Source organism: Sceloporus occidentalis, unplaced genomic scaffold (assembly GCF_023333645.1).
Source record: "Sceloporus occidentalis isolate IW3139 unplaced genomic scaffold, rSceOcc1.0.p SCAF_3, whole genome shotgun sequence".
Taxonomy (NCBI): domain Eukaryota; kingdom Metazoa; phylum Chordata; class Lepidosauria; order Squamata; family Phrynosomatidae; genus Sceloporus; species Sceloporus occidentalis.
Window position 1 is genome coordinate 126,461,287 of NW_028316983.1, and position 18,586 is coordinate 126,479,872.

At 39.5% G+C, this 18,586-nt stretch overlaps 1 protein-coding gene across 1 annotated transcript in view; it reads right to left on the reverse strand.

Moving 5' to 3' along the window:
- LOC149316732 (phosphofurin acidic cluster sorting protein 2-like) overlaps positions 1 to 18,586 on the reverse strand; it is a 94,918-nt gene that overhangs the window by 59,934 nt on the left and 16,398 nt on the right. Inside the window, exons 2-8 of the mRNA XM_089516132.1 lie at positions 18,107 to 18,194; positions 14,855 to 14,944; positions 12,156 to 12,281; positions 10,904 to 11,066; positions 7,295 to 7,368; positions 3,742 to 3,822; positions 424 to 483 (exon numbers count right to left, since the gene is read on the reverse strand). Of these exons, the coding sequence (XP_089372258.1) occupies positions 424 to 483; positions 3,742 to 3,822; positions 7,295 to 7,368; positions 10,904 to 11,066; positions 12,156 to 12,281; positions 14,855 to 14,944; positions 18,107 to 18,194 (682 nt within the window). The remainder of the gene's footprint in view (positions 1 to 423; positions 484 to 3,741; positions 3,823 to 7,294; positions 7,369 to 10,903; positions 11,067 to 12,155; positions 12,282 to 14,854; positions 14,945 to 18,106; positions 18,195 to 18,586) is intronic.

Here is an 18,586-nt window from a genome sequence, read left to right on the forward strand (position 1 = left end):
CTGCTGGATCAACATCATCTAAATGGCTTTGATTAAATGTTTGGGTTTAGAAATTAGATTAGGCCTAAGGCATAAAGGCTATCAAAGGCTACTAAATTTGTTAGGTGGCACCTATGTTGTACTGATCACTTACATTATGCAAAAGAAAGATGTTAATAATCTTAAACTTTTGCTATTCTTGTTCAGGAGAAGGACAATTTTCAAAGGTAGCCCTGATGGTTCATTTGAATCAATGTTACTAATGAACCTATACAAGACTGATAGTTTCATATGGAAGAATTAAATGTTGGATATTACAACCTTTTTAAAACCAATTCATTGGTGTAACAACATCTTATGAAAGTGCTATTGGCCTGCCAGATTATGCAAAGCCTAAACAGAAGTAAAGGTAGGTTCGAGAAATAGCAAAAGAAGTTAGTTTACCTCATCAGTTACTTTAAACCTTCTCAGCAGTGCCACCACTTTTTGCTTGAAGTTTTGTTGCTATAAATGCAAATACAACATATAAATATAAAATAGATCAGTAAAACATTATAGAAAAAAACTTGTTGTGAATAACTACTACAAAACACCTGGACTGAGTACTTTTGATGGGCATGAAGTTAATTTGGCCACTGGATCCTCTTACAGACTGCCAACGCTGTTTTTCAGCAGTATGCTATCTCCCCCCCCCCCACCTGTTCTGCTTGTGAAAAGCAGCCTACTGAACCCATGAGCAGCACAAGCCTCATATTAAAAGATGTTCCCAAATGTCTCTGAGAGAGTAACCCTTTTCTAAACCAAGGATATGGTTCTAGAATTAGGGAGGTTTTAAAACAATGGTAACTGCTTCAGGGAGGACAAAATTGCCCAAAGGCTGTAGGTTGCCCACATCTGCAGTACACACACTATTTTCCCCTCAATTAATACATTAAAATTACTCATAAACCACTGAGTCAGTGTTACTTCTCACTGAATTGATGGATGGGATAAATCGCATCTCTTCCCATCCAAGATTTGGAGCAGCTGAGCACAAACAATAGGCACTAGTCCAAACTGGAATGGGCATGCAAGACGAGGTCTAGTCAATTTGACTAAGGTAGGTGCTTGTGTGTTGTACTAAACATATTATATCTTATCTTATATCTTATCTCAATAACATTGGGGCAGAAGTGGATCTTCCTGTGTAATATGATTCCCTTTCAATGATCGAACTGGTGCAACGAAGGTATCTCTTTGTTCTGAGTCCATCCCTGTTGCCCTTTTATATCCCATGTGACCTTGAATCTTTGAAGTTGGATTTTAAGGATTTGTATTATTCTGGCGATGTTTCCAGGCTATGCCAGGCCTTGCTTCATGATTGGGGCCTGGAGACACACAGAGAGAGGACAAGCATAGCCTGGCTTTCGTTCACCTATCCAAGTGTATTTGTGCAATCTATTTTGCACACACAATCTACTTTGCAGTTTTTCAGTGGAATAAGATTAATTCATTACTAACTGCTGTTACTACTATTTTTGCAGTGATACCATGCAACTCCATTCAATAGTACTTCCCAACCACCTAAATTCATCTGTTTAAATATTTCTGTGCCTCTAGAGATGTCCAACAGAACTATATGATTATATCAGTTGGTTAGCCATCCTCAACATAAAGTCACAAGACCATTTAGCCCTTCAGTTCATCAAAAGTCCACTCTCTCAGCAAAAAGCTCATATAATGTTTTGCATTCCAACAAAAAGTTTGAAGGCACTAAAACTAAAAATTAAGTTCTCTCCTCTCATACCATTATCGTCTGTTACATCTATGCAAATAAACCAGGAATCCATGCTGCAACCTATGATGTACATCATCCTTGGAGAATGAAGGGAGGGACAGATAACATTTCATGGGGAACACAGCACTATTTTAAGCATCTAGTTTGTAACCTAAATTATGAATGTCTGCATCATAAGAAAACTGCCATCCATATTGAGGCAAATGTTAGACTGCCATATCTTTAGTCTGTCAGTGATCACCTTGATTTCTGATGTGCTGTTTCTATATTATTGCACAGGCAGAAAGGAACCCCAAAAAACCCTTCTGCAAATGAAACCAGACAAGACTATAGACCCTTTACAGAACAACTCACTGTGTCTTCACAAGCATAAACAAGAAAGTGGACAATACATCAAATAATTTCAGATAGTTCCAATAAAATAGTCAACCCACACTGCAACCAAAGACAAAATAAAAAAGGAAAGAAGAAAAAGGCAAACAAACCAGAAACAAAACCAGACCTTATTTAGTAGCCTACTTACCATTTTTCTAAACTCTCCAACCCATGACACTAATTTTGATTATCACTAATAGTCTGAATGTATCCTGTGTGATATGAAAAACATGGATTTAAAAGTGCCTAACACTGTCCAGCATCAGACTCCTGCCCATGACACTCAACTAACTGCCAAGGTCTGTTTTGATTGAGCTACCCTGTAGAAGCCTATACCCGGTGCCAGAGCTTTATTTATTAAGTTCACCAAAATCACTCCTCCCCCAACCTGAGTGTTATTGTAAGAGTAAATGCTCAAATATGGCCCTTTTCCTTTGGGGGAAAGAAGGAGGCCTAATATATAACAGCTGCAACAGCAACAGCTACAAATTAACAATGGTATACATATATAATTGTCAAAGTATATTTCACTTGGGGTAAAACTATAAACACTTTGAACTATGCAGTAGTGAAAAGTGAGATGTGTGTGCAAAATTCAGCTTTTTGTTTAAGGGGACTGCAAAAATAATTTGCCAGGAATTGCCATTTGCAATGGCTGAAGCTTCCTTCGGTCTTTCTGCTTTATTTTATTCTGCTAGATACAATATATAACATAAGCCCAGGCCCATATTTTGCTTGCCTAGAATGCCCATATGCCGCACAATTCTAGGGCATTATGAGGCTGGAATTGAATGGCACTACTGGAATCACTGGAGGAGGTAAAACTGTAGACAGAAGAATTTTATCCTCATCTTTAATTATCGTTTCTCAGCCTTTTGGCTAAGATTAAGCATAACTATTGATGACTGTTAAAAACTGCCTATTCTCAGCTGTGCCTATGAAGGTGGTGAGACTGAGAGAAGGACCTCTCCTGAAGTTCTAAGCATCTGGGCAGGCTCATAAGGAGAGATATGGGTCCAAAACATACTGCAGAAATAATCCAGTTTCACACCGCTTTAACTACCCTGGCTCAGTACTAGGAAATCCTGGGAATTTTAATTTAATGTGGCACCAGAGCTCTCTGACATAGAAGGCTAAATGTTTCACTAAACTACAGTTCCCAGAATTTCCTAGTATTGAACTAGGGCAGTTAAAAAGGTTTCAAACTGGATTATTTCAGTGTGTTTGGACCACTGTCTCTCAAAGCACAATTTATGACCTAAGCTGTATAGGCTATAAAGCTCCTTGGAGAAAAGGAAGAATAAAAATGCAATCCAAAATAGGTTAGCTTGCTTTGCTTATCTAACTATCCTGGCATACACCGATGTGTCTCCAGACTGAATTTAGCTACTTTGATCAATTTGGTCATTTTCTTTGTACACTGTTTTCCCATACCCATTATGTCCAAAGCAGTTCACAAAAATAACAAATCAAAAATATAAATACAACCGATATAGCCACTGACTGTTCTGCATTTTTCCAAAAAGAGTATTATATCTAGCTCAAACAGTTTCAAATGGCATATTTTGTCTATATCCTCCTGAATGTTAGTAAAATTAATTTCCACCAACCCTGGTTATGGATGTTGTTCTTACTATCGATCTCCATTGCTTCTTTGGCTTCCCCAATTCATATTCATCATCATCCAAATCCTGAACAGAAAAGAAAAATGAACATCATTTCAATAATGAAGAATGAAATAAAGGAAACATAAATGCTTGAAGATTGCTATGCTTCCCTGGACTCACTCAAGGAATGTGATTCCTACTCTTTTCACTCCTAGACCCCTAGACTGCAATCAGTCTGTGTAGACTTGGAAAGAAATGCAGTGATTACAAGAGCCAGCATGGGTTTCTCAAAAACAAGTCATACCAAACTAATCTGATCTCTATTTTTGATAGAATTACAAACTTGGTTAATCAAGGGAGTGTAGTAGATGTTTTTGATAGAGTTACAAACTTGGTCAATCAGGGTAGTGTAGTAGATGTAGTATATCTTGATTTCAGTAAGGCTTTTATCAAGATCTCCCATGATATTCTTGCAGGCAAGCTGGTAAACCATGGGACAGACAGTGTAACAGGTGGATTTGTAATTGCTGGTAAGTGTACTCAGTAATGGTTGCTCTTCAGCCTGGAGAGAAGTGATTAGTAGGGTGCCTCAGGGTTCTGTTCTGGGCTTGCTGTTGTTTAACATCCTCCTCAATGATTTAGGGGGCTGGACTGGAAGATGCTTGTGCTCTCTTCCAACTCTATGATTCTAGATCAGTGGTTTCCAACCTTTTGGTCCTCCAGATGTTTTGGACATCAGCTCCCATAATTCCTGATTGTTGACCAAATTGTCTAGGGCTTCTGGGATCTGAAGTCCAAAGGAAATTAAGTCCAAAGCAAAATATTAAGAACCATTGCCTTAGATGATATAAGAGGCATGCTTATCAAATTTGGAGATTTAGGGGGAGTAGCTAATACCCCAGAGGACAATATTAAAATTGAAAATGGTCCTGACAGATTGGAGAACTGGACCAAAACTAACAAAATTAATCTCAACAAAAATAAATGTAAGATACCACATCTAGGCAGGGAAAATGAAATGCAAAATTATAGGAGGGGTGACACCTGACGTGAAAGCAGCACATGTAAAAAGATGTAAGAGTGTTGGCAGACAACAAGCTAAACATGAGTCAACAGAATGATGGAGCAGCTAAAAAGGCCAATGTAATTCTTGGTTCCATCAACAGGGCTATAATGTCCAGATCAAGGGAAGTAGTAGCTCCACCCTATTTTGCTTTGCTTTATTCTACAATTTGATTACTCTATGATATCAGAACTTCCTGGGAGGAGTAAGCAGAGGATGGGAGTATCTGGAGGCATGTCCTTTGAGAGACTGAAACAGAAGTGGTTGCACTATTTGGTAAGAGAGCACAAAGGAAGTCATCCACTTAGCAAAATACAAGGAAGAAATCAGCAGGTTTCAATATTTACCGTCATAGCAAATGAACAGTTTGTCTGACCTTTGGATGTGTGATCCAGATAAATAGATCAGAGCATTCAATCTCTAATGGGAAGAATGGTTCAGAAAAAGGATGATTAAAATGAAAAGGGAAAACTACAGATCAGAGAACTACTGTTAGCCAGTGAAGGTTTTTCAACAGTGGAGAGACATGTTCCCTGCGCTCAGGCCCAAACAGCATTCTGGCTGAAGCATTTTGGACCCAATGAAATTTCTGAGCAATTTCCAAAGGCAACTTCACATACAGCATGCTACAATAACCCAAACAGGATTTAATCAAGGTATTTGTCACCATAGCTAAATCTGACATCTGTGGAACAGATACAACTGGCCCACTAGTTTTAAGCACAAATGCACTGCAAAAGCTTGGGCATCTTGGGTCAAGACTCAGTCTAGGTATACACATAATGAATTTGAGATTTCAAAAGGAGAGGAGCCATGTTCTATTCCCTAATCTTTCTAAATTCAGACAAGATAAGAGCACCTCCATCTTATCTGCACCTTCATGCAATCCATTACTGACAATAGGTGTTGGCTTCACACCAAAGCAGCTTCCTTGAAATTGGATGGAAAGGAAAGAGAAAAATTAGATGTCACCAGCCTACTAGTGAAACAAACCAAACCCAGTGACTACCTCTCAAAGTGGCTTTGTGCATATGTTGAACAGCACAGGGGACAGAACTGAGCCCTGTGAAATCCCATGAACCAACAGTCAGGGCATTGAACAGGAATTGCGAAGTATCACTTTATAAGTTTGGCTCTCCAAAAAAACCAAACAAACAAACAAACAAACAAAAACAGAGCTACTGTAAACCAGTGCATCCAAAGCCCATCCCAGAAAGACAACTAAGAACAGTATCAAAAGCCACTGAGAAGTCCGGTAGAACCAACAGAGTTGCTCCAGTTCCCAGCATAGGTCATCCACCAAGGTAACCAAAGCTGTATCTAACCCATTTGGCTAAAGTCAAACAGAAATGAGTCTGGATAACCCATTTCTTCCAGGAACCCCTGGAGCTATGAGGCCGACACATACTCCAGAACCTTGCCCCTCTCCCCCCCAAAAGGGATAAAGTCACACCTAGTAATGCTCCTGGGTCCCTGGTCAAAACATCTTATGGAGCTTGTCCACATGACATTTTCACCTGGAATCAAACTTCCCTCCCAATCTCTGCATGGGAAGGTGAGAAGCTATCAGGTGTTCTCAGCTAGCACTTCCAGGGAAGGGAGAGCAAAATGGGATTTTCTGCTACTTCTGATCCATGATTAGAAATCTCTTCTACTGACTAGTCAGTCTAGAGAGAGAAGCTATCTAGGAGACTCTGGGGTTAGATTCAGACATTGTGCACTGGAGGGTTTTGGGTCCCCCCCCCCCCCCCCGTCAAACCAGCCCTTGCTCTTGTTTGAAGGGATTCAACATTGCTGCTCTAATTGTTAAGATGGTCATTTAACTGCTGGCAGCTCCTTTGCATCAACCATCCAGTTCATTTTCCATTCCAGAAGGCCATCACAGCTTTGCCACAACTGTCAGCAAACCCTCACACGCCACCAAAAAATTATTTGAATCCTATTAGTCTCAATTGTAGGGACAGTTCTTCCATTGAAAACAATTAAGCAACTGCCTAGGGTGGCAGATGATGGGCGGCAGTAACCCCTCAGCACTGCTCTATAGCCACTAACCATTTTCTTTGTTAAAGGACATAATTACATATGTCGCATAGTCTATCCTGTGCCCCCTAAATAAGCTGTTGCCTTCAGATATGGTAAATGATACTGACTGTTGAAGTAAAATTAAAAAGTCAATTCAGTTCACTTCTCTACATGGAATAGAGGTGTCATCTTGTTCTTTGACTGAGATAGCAAAGTAACTTATACTGGCTATGGTCCTGCAAGAGATTATCACAACAGGAGTCTCTTCTATTTCTAAGCCACTTTAGATGCTATTTCTAAGGCACAACTAATCAATGTTTTAAATAAAATACATAAAATAAACATCCAGCAGTAGTATTACATTTGTGACCTTATGACAACCATATTAAAAATCAAAGTTTACAGTCGACATTATTGTCAGAGAAAAACACTTAACTGGACAAGAGTGTATAGAAAGAATTTCTGCAGTACCTGTCCCTGAACAGCATCATCACTTGCTTCTTGTTCTGAAGAGAAGCTTTCATATTCCTCTTCAGAATAGTTGTCTGCAAGGGACAGACACAGAAGTAATTGGATCACACTTTTATTGAACAATAACCCCCCATTTTAAAGTACAGTGGTTCAAAAATATAATTAAAATAAACAAAGAAAAGCTATCACAAAGCTTCACATAATACATTAAAATGATTCCAAAGTGGGTATATCTGCAGATGCATGGATTGTATGAAGCTCCTGGTTCACTGAAGTGGTGAACCATGAATCCCCTGTGCAAAGTAATTTGCATATAAATTGTGTTTTGCACACAGATCTGTGAATATAAAAAGAACATAACCACCTAAATATTAATATGGGCGACTAATCTTTCATACTGTTCCCTATCCCCAAGAGGCAACAAAGATTGCAAAGCATCTTTATAAATTCTCAGAAATGCAGTACAAACCTCAAATGTTCTTGCAACTGAGCAGAACATTTATGCTTTTACTATTGTACTGAAAGCACCCAAAATGTCTAGTTAATTGTTTCTTTATGTTATTTCAATCACATCAGACAGCAATATAAGAGAAGGCCAGCAGACTTCTAGCAGATTTTTTAAAAACCAGCTATATTTTTCATTTTCAAAGATCATGTTTAACACCACTATTTGCTTTTTCCTTGGATATATAAGTCTGGCCACATGGTTCTTGCTTCACAAACTCCCTTTCACCAGCAGATTCTTTTGCTTCAAATGTGCCCAGGACCAGATCAATTAAGGCCTCCACAGCTTCCCATGTGGTCAAAGTTGCTCATTGCTGTCCTTCCAAAGTATCATCAGTTTGATGGGGAGACCCCCAAAATAGAAGAATTCTGCTCACTGCAATGTATTTGGAAGGAATGAAGTGGTTTTGGCTGCTCTTGCTGCTTGGCAAGAGTTCAGAACAAAGGTTTGAATTTGCCCTGTAATGCCTTAATGATTGTTAAGCCAATAGATAAACTCCTTTATCAAGGAGAGTGTCACAAATATATTAAGTCTCACAGCCATGCTAATTTCAGGTGCCAAAGCCTTATAGATACTCTAAAAATTTTCTGTAGCAAAAAGTCTAGTAAAGGCACCAAAAACCATCAAAATAGAAGCTGTTTTCCATCCTCTCAAAATCCTCCACACATTCAGATCCTACATCAATTTTCATAGAATTACAGAATCATAAAGTTGGAAGAGATCACAAGGGCCATCCAGTCCAACTCCCTGCCATGCAGTAACGCACAATCAAACATCCCTGACAGATGGCCATTCAGTCTCTGTTTAAACACCTCCAAAGGAGACTCCACTACACACCGAGAGAGTGCTTTCCACTGTCTAACAACTCTTACTGTCAGAAAGTTCCTCCTAATGTTGAGGTGGAATCTCTTTTCCAGTAGCTTGTATCCATTTTTCCAGGTCCTATTCTCTGGAGCAGCAGAACACAAACCTGCTCCATCCTCAATATGACATCCCGTCAAATATTTAAACAAGGCTATCATATCACCTCTTAACCTTCTATTCTCAAGGCTAAACATACCCAGCTCCCTAAGTCATTCCTCATAAGGCATGGTTTCCAGATCCTTCACCATTTTAGTCGCCCTCCTTTAGTCGCCCTGTCCTCTGGGGTATTAGCTATTCCTCCTTTTGACTAGCAAGGTTCTCTTTCCTAGTTGGCAAGGTCTTTTTTCTGGCTATTGTTATTTGCGTCTGATGGATGGCTACTCTATCCTAGGGTGTTCTTTGCAAAATTTATTCAGAGGAGTTTTGCCAGTCCCTTCTTCTAATGTTGAGAGAGTGTGACTTGACCAAGGGCATCCAAGGAGTTTCGATAGCGAGGCAGGGGTTTGTTCATTGGCCTCCAAGGGTTTTAATCTGACACCAAAACCACTACAACATGATGGCTCTTCATTCCTCCTGTTACAATTCACATTATTTAGTTAGGTGCTTAAGGCTCATTTTAAAGGCTTCCCTGTTCAGGAGTCTGGGCAGCAGTGTCAACAGTCCTGCTGGCCTTCCTCATAACAGCGATGGCAGCTGTTCCACCTTTCCCTTTCAAGAGGTGGAAATGAGAATGGTCCAGGAAGTGTTTATTGTTTTTGAGAAATGCCCTAAAGTTAGCCTTGATTCATGGTGATCCTGTGGATGAGACATCTCCCAGCCCCGCTATCCTCCACTGCTCTGCTTAAATCCTATAGGTTCAGGCCCATGACCTCCCTAATTTAATCTAGCCATCTGGTGTGTGGTCTTCCTCTCTATCCCCAGCACCTTTCCTAGCATTAATGTCTTTTCAAGTGAGTCATGCCTTCTCATGTTGTGGACAAAATATGACAATACAGTACGCCCGCGTTCTATGTGGGCACGTTTTACGCAGCTTCTAGCATACGCTGGAAGCCGCGCTGGAAGGAAGGGAGCTGTGTGTTGGAAGAAAACAATGGAATGTGCTCCTGTGGTGTGTGCTTCGCACGCTGCCGCCACACCGCCACAGGCACAACGTGCCCCATTCACTTGAATGGGGCTTGGGCATCCACGTTTTTTCCCTTACACGGGGGGTCCGGAACAGATCCCCCACGTAAGGGAAGGGACGACTGTAAGTGTAAATTTAGCTAATAAAAATGTGCTTTTGTATACACAGATTTGAATTTAATTATCACAAACTGTGAGAATCAACTTTTTGTCTTGATTTAGACACTCTGGGAATGAAGGATTTTTCATTTGGGTTTTGTTTAAAGATTCAAGAGATATATGAGTTGCATATACACATATACATACTGTACATATACATATGCTACTAAGTCCACTGTAATAAAGGGCACTGCATGCATAGTGTGTATTCCAAATAAAGAAAATGAATAGAGGCAATCCAACTGTGCTCTGGATTAGCTAACTGCTATTTATATGCCAATGAAGAGCACAAGACTGAGATGCATCTGGTAAATGGAATCATTTGTATTGTTCTGTCTTACAAGGAAGATATTATTTTGTAAATCCACTAGTAAATACTTGGCAATGGCCCCTACACTTTGGAATAGCCTTCCTGAAGACCTCCGACTTATTTCCACCTTGGATGTTTTTAAGAAGGCACTGAAAACTTATCTATTCCAACAGGCATACCCTCCTGATCTTATATAGATTTGAAGAAATACTTCTCTCGAATAGGACTATATTTTGGGATGTTAAACTGAGATGTTATACTGAAATGTTATATTGTATTGTATTAACTTCTTTTAGATAATGCATGATTTTTATATTGTGATTTTAACATTGTTATTAGAATTACTGTTGGCGAATTTTATAATCTGATTGTAATCCCACTTCGATCCACCGGGAGAGGCAGGAAAACATAAATAAAACTTATTATTATTATTATTATTATTATTAATTTGATTTCAGTCACTGAAAACCCAAACTAAGCTGTTTATGAGCAACCGTAACATTAAGAATCATTTTGTATTACTTTATAATATACCTTTCTTTTACATTGCTTTTTGTTCCCAAAGTTTTGTCATCAATATCACATAATCATTTGGCACTTAAAGATATGCAGAACATAGAACATAAATGTTTAACCCTTCTGAAATTACCTGTAGCTTTAGTTTTCTGGCTCATGTGTACAGCACTATCCTCTTGGTCTATTGGCTGACTAGACAATGAAAAGATCCATATCTCTGCTATTTTCACTGTAACTTCCTTGATGCTGCTGAAAAGGCTCAAAACTTGGCCTCCTTCTCTTGGGTGTTGCAATACCTAGAATGGGAGACATATCCATGACCTCCAATTAAATTCTGTGTGTCAAAATCCAATTTGTTATGCACTTATAGTCAAGTAATTTAAACAAACATTTTCTTTACTTCAGAAAGTAGGCCAATTCTTTCCTTTCCTAAAGTAATCACTAATTACAGGATGATAACAAGCAGCTTTTCCATGGTCACAGCATCCTAGTCAACAGTTTTCATCCATCCAATTAATTGGCGCTAGTGATTTACAATACATATGGGCTATTCATGGCCTTTGTTACAACATTCCTGCAGCCCACTCCCCACCTCTCTCCAGCAGATTGGCACAGGATAGAAGGCAGACATGAGATGAAAATCCTGTGTCCTGGGGAAGTGCTTGATGCAGAAGGGTGAATGTATCCCTTCAGTATCTGTTGTACTGACGATTGGTGCAGAGGTGGATGACATTCCCCACCAGCAAGGAAGGCTGAAACATGGAAGTGCAACAAGGATCCTGCTTCTGATTGTCACAGCCTTGCGCTCACTGGTAGGAAAGGGGTAGAAACATCATCCACTTGCATGCCCATCACCAGCATAATGGACCTCTTCCTCTCAGTGTTGCTGATGCTCAGTAAAGCAAAGATGGGCCAAGAGATGCTACTTGGTTACATATATGCAACTAAGTAAGCGATGTAGAATTCCAACTCTTGTTTAAGTAACAAAGTGACTTTGAATTGGCAAAGGATGCTGGCTTGACATTTTTCATCCCCCCCCCCTAAAAATGTTCTCTTTTGGGGGACAGGAAGCTGGCCATTCAAAATTTCTACAGATTTTACATCTCTACTAATTTGTCCAGACAATTTCCCTCAAATCAATTTCCAGTCTACACTCAAAATAAAAAGCTCTCTCTAGTCTGCCGTATTAATTTTTCAAAATGACACATTCTAACAATCCCTTTACCGTAGGCAAATGTTACAATTAAAGTGAGAAATTTGTGGTCTCTCCAGATACTGCTTGGCTGCAACTCGGCTGCAATAGCTTGTTTCAATATTTATGCTGAAATCTCCACCTGTAACATGGTCAGTCGCCATGTCTATGAACTGAGTAGCTATGCACTTACCTCCACCATGTTGATAGAGCCCACTGCCAAAGTTTTGTAGCCAAGAATTGTTCTGTTTTTATACCGTTTTCTCCTCTGTAGCATTATCTGAAGTTTATTGCCTTCTCTTTTCAAGAAATGAGGATACTGTAGATGAAACATTTCAGTTGTATTACAGTGTACAAAGGAAAAAGATTGTCTATAAATTTTCTAGAGATATGCATCTAACATGGATTATTGATCATCTATAAGAGGTGTGGACAACTGCACAGGAGCCAGGGACCAGCCCCCACATCTTGCCTTGTGGGCTGCAGCCCCAAACAATATTCCATAATAATAATATTAATAATAATAATAATAATAATAATAATAATAATTTTATTTGTATTTCCTGCCCCTCCCTGCAGATCATGGCAGGATTACAACAATAAAATCAACAATTACAAGATTAAAACTACAATGTCATATAAAATACACTCACTAAAACAATATTCCATTACTAATACAATGTACTGACTAAATCGTCATTTAAAATATGTATCATTACAAACAGAGGTGGAGTATTTCTAACTCTCTTATAACAGATTGGGTGGATAGGCCTGCCGGAAGAGATCTGTCTTAAGTGCCTTCTGACCTCCTCTGTCTTATTAACACTATAACAATATAAATACCTCTATATTCACTGGAGTCTTTCCACAAATCAAATCCTGTTGCTATTTGGAGAAGGATTCCAACAAAAATAAAGGTATTTTGGTGTGCTAGGGCTTTGTATGTGGAACTGGACACGTTTTTGCATGTTTAAGGGGCTTTTGGTGAAAAAACACCCAAAAATAGCACCACAAATTCAGGGCAGGGGTTGGCTCTAGGCCCAGAAACGTAGTGTCTAGACACAAGGCACACTTCTTTCCCTTTCTATAAGAATAATTGGCTGTGCGCTTTAAAGGTACTGTTACTGCACAGCTCCACCTGACTGCTGATTTATATGCACTTCCGAGGTTTTGCTTAAGTAAAGCAAGCTTGGATATGCAGATGTATATGGGTATCTTCTTTTCACTTAAACAGCAGGTGAGACTACTGGTAATGTGTTATGGGCACGGGAATGCCCAATACATAGAATTATAGAATCACAGAATCATAGAGTTGGGAGACCATAAGGTCCATCCAGTCCAATCCCCTGCCATGCAGGAACTCTCAAAGCATCCCCAACATATGGCCATCCAGCCTCTGTTTAAAGACTTCCAGGGAAAGAGACTTCAGTACACTCCGAGGGAGTGTGTTCCAATGTCAAACAGCCCTTACTGTCAGGAAGTTCCTCCTAATGTTAAAGTGGAATTCCTTTCCTGCAGTTTGCATCCATTGTTCTGGGTCCTGTTCTCTGGATCAGCAGAAAACAAGCTTGCTCCCTCCTCAATATGACATCCCTACAGGTGTTTAAACAGGGCTTTCATATCAGCTCTTAACCTTCTCTTCTCCAGACTAAACATCCCCAGCTCCCTAAGTTGTTCCTCGCAGGGAATGGTTTCCAGACCCTTCACCATTTTAGTCGCCCTCCTTTGGACACTCTGTAGTTTCTCCATATCCTTTTTGAATTGTGGTGCCCAGAACTGGACACAATATTTTAGGTGGGGTCTGACCAAAGCAGAACAGAATGGCACTATTACTTCCCTAGATCAAGAGAAACTGGAGCGTGTCCAAAGGAGGGCAACTAAAATGGTGAAGGGTCTGGAAACCATGCCCTACGAGGAACAACTTAGGGAGCTGGGGATGTTTAGTCTGGAGAAGAGAAGGTTAAGAGGTGATATGATAGCCCTGTTTAAATATTTGAAGGGATGTCATATTGAGGAGGGAGCAAGCTTGTTTTCTGCTGCTCCAGAGACTAGAACCCGGAATAATGGATGCAAGCTCCATGAAAAGAGATTCCACCTCAATATAAGGAGGACCTTCCTGACAGTAAGGGCTGTTCGACAGTGGAACAAACTCTCTTGGAGTGTAGTGGAGTCTCCTTCATTGGAGGTCTTTAAACAGAGGCTGGATGGCCATCTGTCGGGGATGCTTTGATTGTGATTTCGTGCATGGCAGGGGCTTGGACTGGATGGCCCTTGTGGTCTCTTCCAGCTCTAGGATTCTAGGTCTGTCCAGTAATTTTCTGTGAGGTCTTCTTCTGAAAGAGATTCAGTCTAGACTCCTCCATAACCATCTTCTAATCAGGGGTGGGCAAATGTTAAACATTAGAGGGGGTACATTGGCCTCCCAGGCAATCTTGGAGGACTACACCTTCTGCACACCTTTAAAAAGTTTAAATCTTTGCCTTCAAATGCCCCCTAGGAGGCCCAGAGTGCAACAGGAGAAGCCTTTTCTCCAACATTATGACAGGAAGCGGACTTCTGGATCAATTTGTGTTTGAAAAAAAGCCTCTCCTGGAGTTAAAGTAGTCCCTGTGAAGGAGCAAAAATTTTACTTCCCATACACTCCTGGGTTGTTTGGGGGGGGGGGGGGCATTTTGAGCCCAAAATATAGGGGCTGGATGCAGGCCACAATCCTCACTTCTTCCACTCCTGTTCCAATTTCTTCTAGCTGTATGATTTCACAGAAAATTTAGTCATTGAGTGAAGTTAAAGCAAACATATATATACACACACAGGCTGATAGATAATTCTACCTAAAATGTCCATTAACACCTTTACAGTAAGAAACAAGCAGATAAAAGAATTTCATATTACCTGTAGAGAGAATGTGAGTGCAAGTTCTGTTTCTACACGACCACTAGGGTTCAGCATAATTTCATGAGAACGCAGTATTCTTTTTGATCCCTGCACAGAAAAAAATAAGACACATTTAGATGCTACAGCAGACTAATGCACATATCCATAAAGTTACTAGATCAACTTAATTCCTCTTACGAGAATAGATATACACATGCGACCTCCAGTGGACATCTCTTTTCATGTGCAGAACAAGCAGCTTTGGATGAGCTGCTATACACACAACAGCCTTATACTCTCACATCTTTCATTAGAAAAGTCACACAAAATAGGTTCTATCACATACAGTAGTATATATACACAGATAGCAGGAAAGACATGATCAAGAGGGCTTCTCCCTTTTCTTTTCTATAGATGGTTTTCAAGGACATTCAAACTGAGACTCTAAATATAATAGTTAATAGCTCTGATACATCTACTCCCTTTATGTTTGTATAGTTCTTTAAAAAAAAGCAATATAAACCAATAACATTCAACATCAGTAATTCACAAATGAGTTTAATAGATCAATGGTCTTTGCATCTTTTTCTCTGGCAAACATTTCTTGCAAACCATGCCAAGCCTATCTTTTGAGGCCTCAGATCTCTGAAAAGACATTGCTAGTGTATATCTATTCTCATAAGAGGAATTAAGTTGATCTAGTAACTTTATGGATATGTGCATTAGTCTTAAACTTAAAAACAATACAAATTTTAAAAAATGCTGTTTGTAGAACATAAATGTATTTCGCTACTATTTAAATTGTGTTTGAAAACTATAAAATCATTTTTGACATATTTTTAAAGCATTTTTCTATTATGAGAGTAAAAAAAGACCATTTACTAAGTAGGTAGACTAAGTAGGTGAGATGACTAGGTTGGTTACAATTGTGTTTTGCTATTTAATGAATATTCTTTGTATTATTTTATTGTATAGGTTGGAGTGTTTAGTCAATATAAGTAGTTCGTCGCCTTTTGTTAAAGTTCTAGCCTTCGGTTTGTATTGTCTCTGTAGCCTAATTTATTGCCTTTTCTAGAACAATATTCTTTTTCTGATTTCTGATTATATAATGATAAAAGACATAGACCCCATTCCCACTTGGCAGATAAAACGGCTTATATTGGCGCGATTCTGACTCGGATTATTTTCCAAGTCTAATTTGAATTTTCCCCATCATTACCATTACGAAAGGGGGCAAATTACCTTGATTTATTTAGACCCTGTTTTCGTTCCCATTTATTTTAAATCACTGTATTTTAAAGCAGAGTAATTTGCTCCTTCTTCCCATTTGTGTCTGTAAGCTGTCAATCAAGCGCTTAGGCTTCAGACGTCACAAGTGTCGTCACCTGATTCGAAACACTTTGACATGGTTTATTTTGCTCCCCGTTCCAATTTCTGTTGGGGGTTTTTTGGGAGGGGCAGCCAATGAAAATCGGCTGCATCCGAGACTCTTCTGTTGTGTCTCCCCAGACTCCCTCTAGGAAAGAGAGAAGGAGCCTCTATTCATCCTAAACCCCTTGCATCGGAGGATCTTCTGTATCTCCCCATATTAACTGCCATAACTCAGTGCTAGGGAATCCTGGGAATGGTAGTTTATTATGGCACCAGCATTCTCTAGCAGAGGAGGATAAATGTCTCACAAACACAACAGTTCCCATAATTCCTTAGTACTGAGCCAGGGCAGGTTAAGGGGTCTCAAACTGTATTATTTCTACAGTGGGTTTGGAACTACAGATGAGTTTTTTTTCAAAAATTAAAGAAGTTGTTACTTTATCATTTACTTTAGATATATATATATATAGTCATATGTGTATATATATGTGCGTGCACACACACACAAATATGTATGTGTGTATATACCTATATGTTTGTTTGTGTGTGTGTGTGCATGTGTGTGTGTATTCATATATAAACATATGTGTGTGTATAAAGATATATATAGATAGATAGATAGATATAGATATAGATATGGAGAGAGAGAGACTGTTTGCCAAATCAGATCAAGGGGGAGAAGGCAGAGGGTTCAGTGGGGAGAGACTCTGCATCCAAAGCCCAGGCTTGGGAAATTGGATCAAGGGGGAGAAGGCAGTGGGCTTCAGTGGGGAGAGACTCTGCATCCAAAGCCCAGGCTTGGGAAATTGAATCAAGGGGGAAGAAGGCAGTGGGCTGTTGACCATGAGGTTACATTCAAGGTGCATGCGGAAGGCGGATGATGTAATATGTGACCATACCACGGACATGGGGGGGGGTGCACATTTATGTTTTGGCTATTGTACAAAGAAACCGTCATATGGTAGCTTGCTTTTATGTTGCTTGCTGTAATGAGTTTTCACTTTATTATTGTTTAATTACGCAAAAATTATACAAAAAAAGCCGCTAAGCTGATCCTAAATTTTGCCACCCTAGGTGGCTGCCTAGTTCACCTATATGGATGAACCAGCCCTGCGTAAGGTCACCCAGTGGGTTTCATGGCCAAGCTGGGCATCAAACCCTGATCTCCAGAGCCACAGTCCAACACTCAAACCACTATGCCATGCTGGTTCTCCATTGATCCCCCTAGTAATAAATAAATAATGAACAAGTTTAAAGTTGATATTGGGAACCAGCAATCACATAAATAAGTTTTTTGAGAAATTCTGGAAAGGCTGGGTGATTTGCGAGCTTTCAGTCTGTCAATAAAATTTAGGACTTCATCTCTTGTTTCTGCAACCTGTCCAAATTCTTCAGACACTTTCTTGAAAATATCAGTTCAGGCACAGGAACCTGTTCTACATCTTCTAAAGCATGAAGAATTCATTCCATTTCTTTGTAACCACTGTAGTTGCCAAGGAAGTCTTTGGTTCATTTGCTAAACTTGTCTGCTCCCAAGCTCAGAAGATCAGTTCAAGGTGCTGAGGTGTGGAGGGTGAATATTCAATTTCAGCCTCCTTCTGTTCTTTACTATTTGGATTCTCTCCCCCCACCGCCACCCCCCAAATTGCTCATATCACTGCAATAGCCCAAAAAAGTTCATTTCTAAATTACATATGCTGCACACTGTGCGACAAAAATGGCGTGAGCACCACACAACGTGCATGAGCCCCACACACATAAGCCAAGGGTGCACTGTACTTTCATATTAATTATTATCAAAATTTCAGAAGTATGTTAGGCAAGAGGACTTTGTTACTGATCCATGTAAACTATCTGAAATAAGGTTAATTAAATTATATTAAGTCAAATTCATGTTACCTGCATTTTGACTGCAATTACGACAGAAATGAGATCTTTATCCAATTCTCTCAATACTATCAGTTTCTTCAAAGTCAAGCTGCACAACCTGCAAATTAAAACAAATATCCTATGTTATTATGAAATTGAGCTATTCCAAATGGCCTTCTCCGACCCCACAAAGTTTCACTCCTAAACAACATCCTTTAGCGTCACCTCTTCGATGTGAGAACTGAGACTTCTCTGGTAGTTCTACAGAATTGGCTCCTCAAAAATCATTTACAATTGCTTGCAATATTATTTATTTTAGCAGGATGAAAACCAGATTATCATCAATTTTTATCCCTTGTCTTTTCCAATATACTGAACGCACATGGTTCTCTCACCTCCTTGTACCCCAGCAATACTGTGACGTGGATTTTTTTTTAAAAAAAAAGTACATAAGAAAAAAAACTAGGGTCCAAAACACATTGTAGAAATAATCTAGTTTAACAGTGTAAT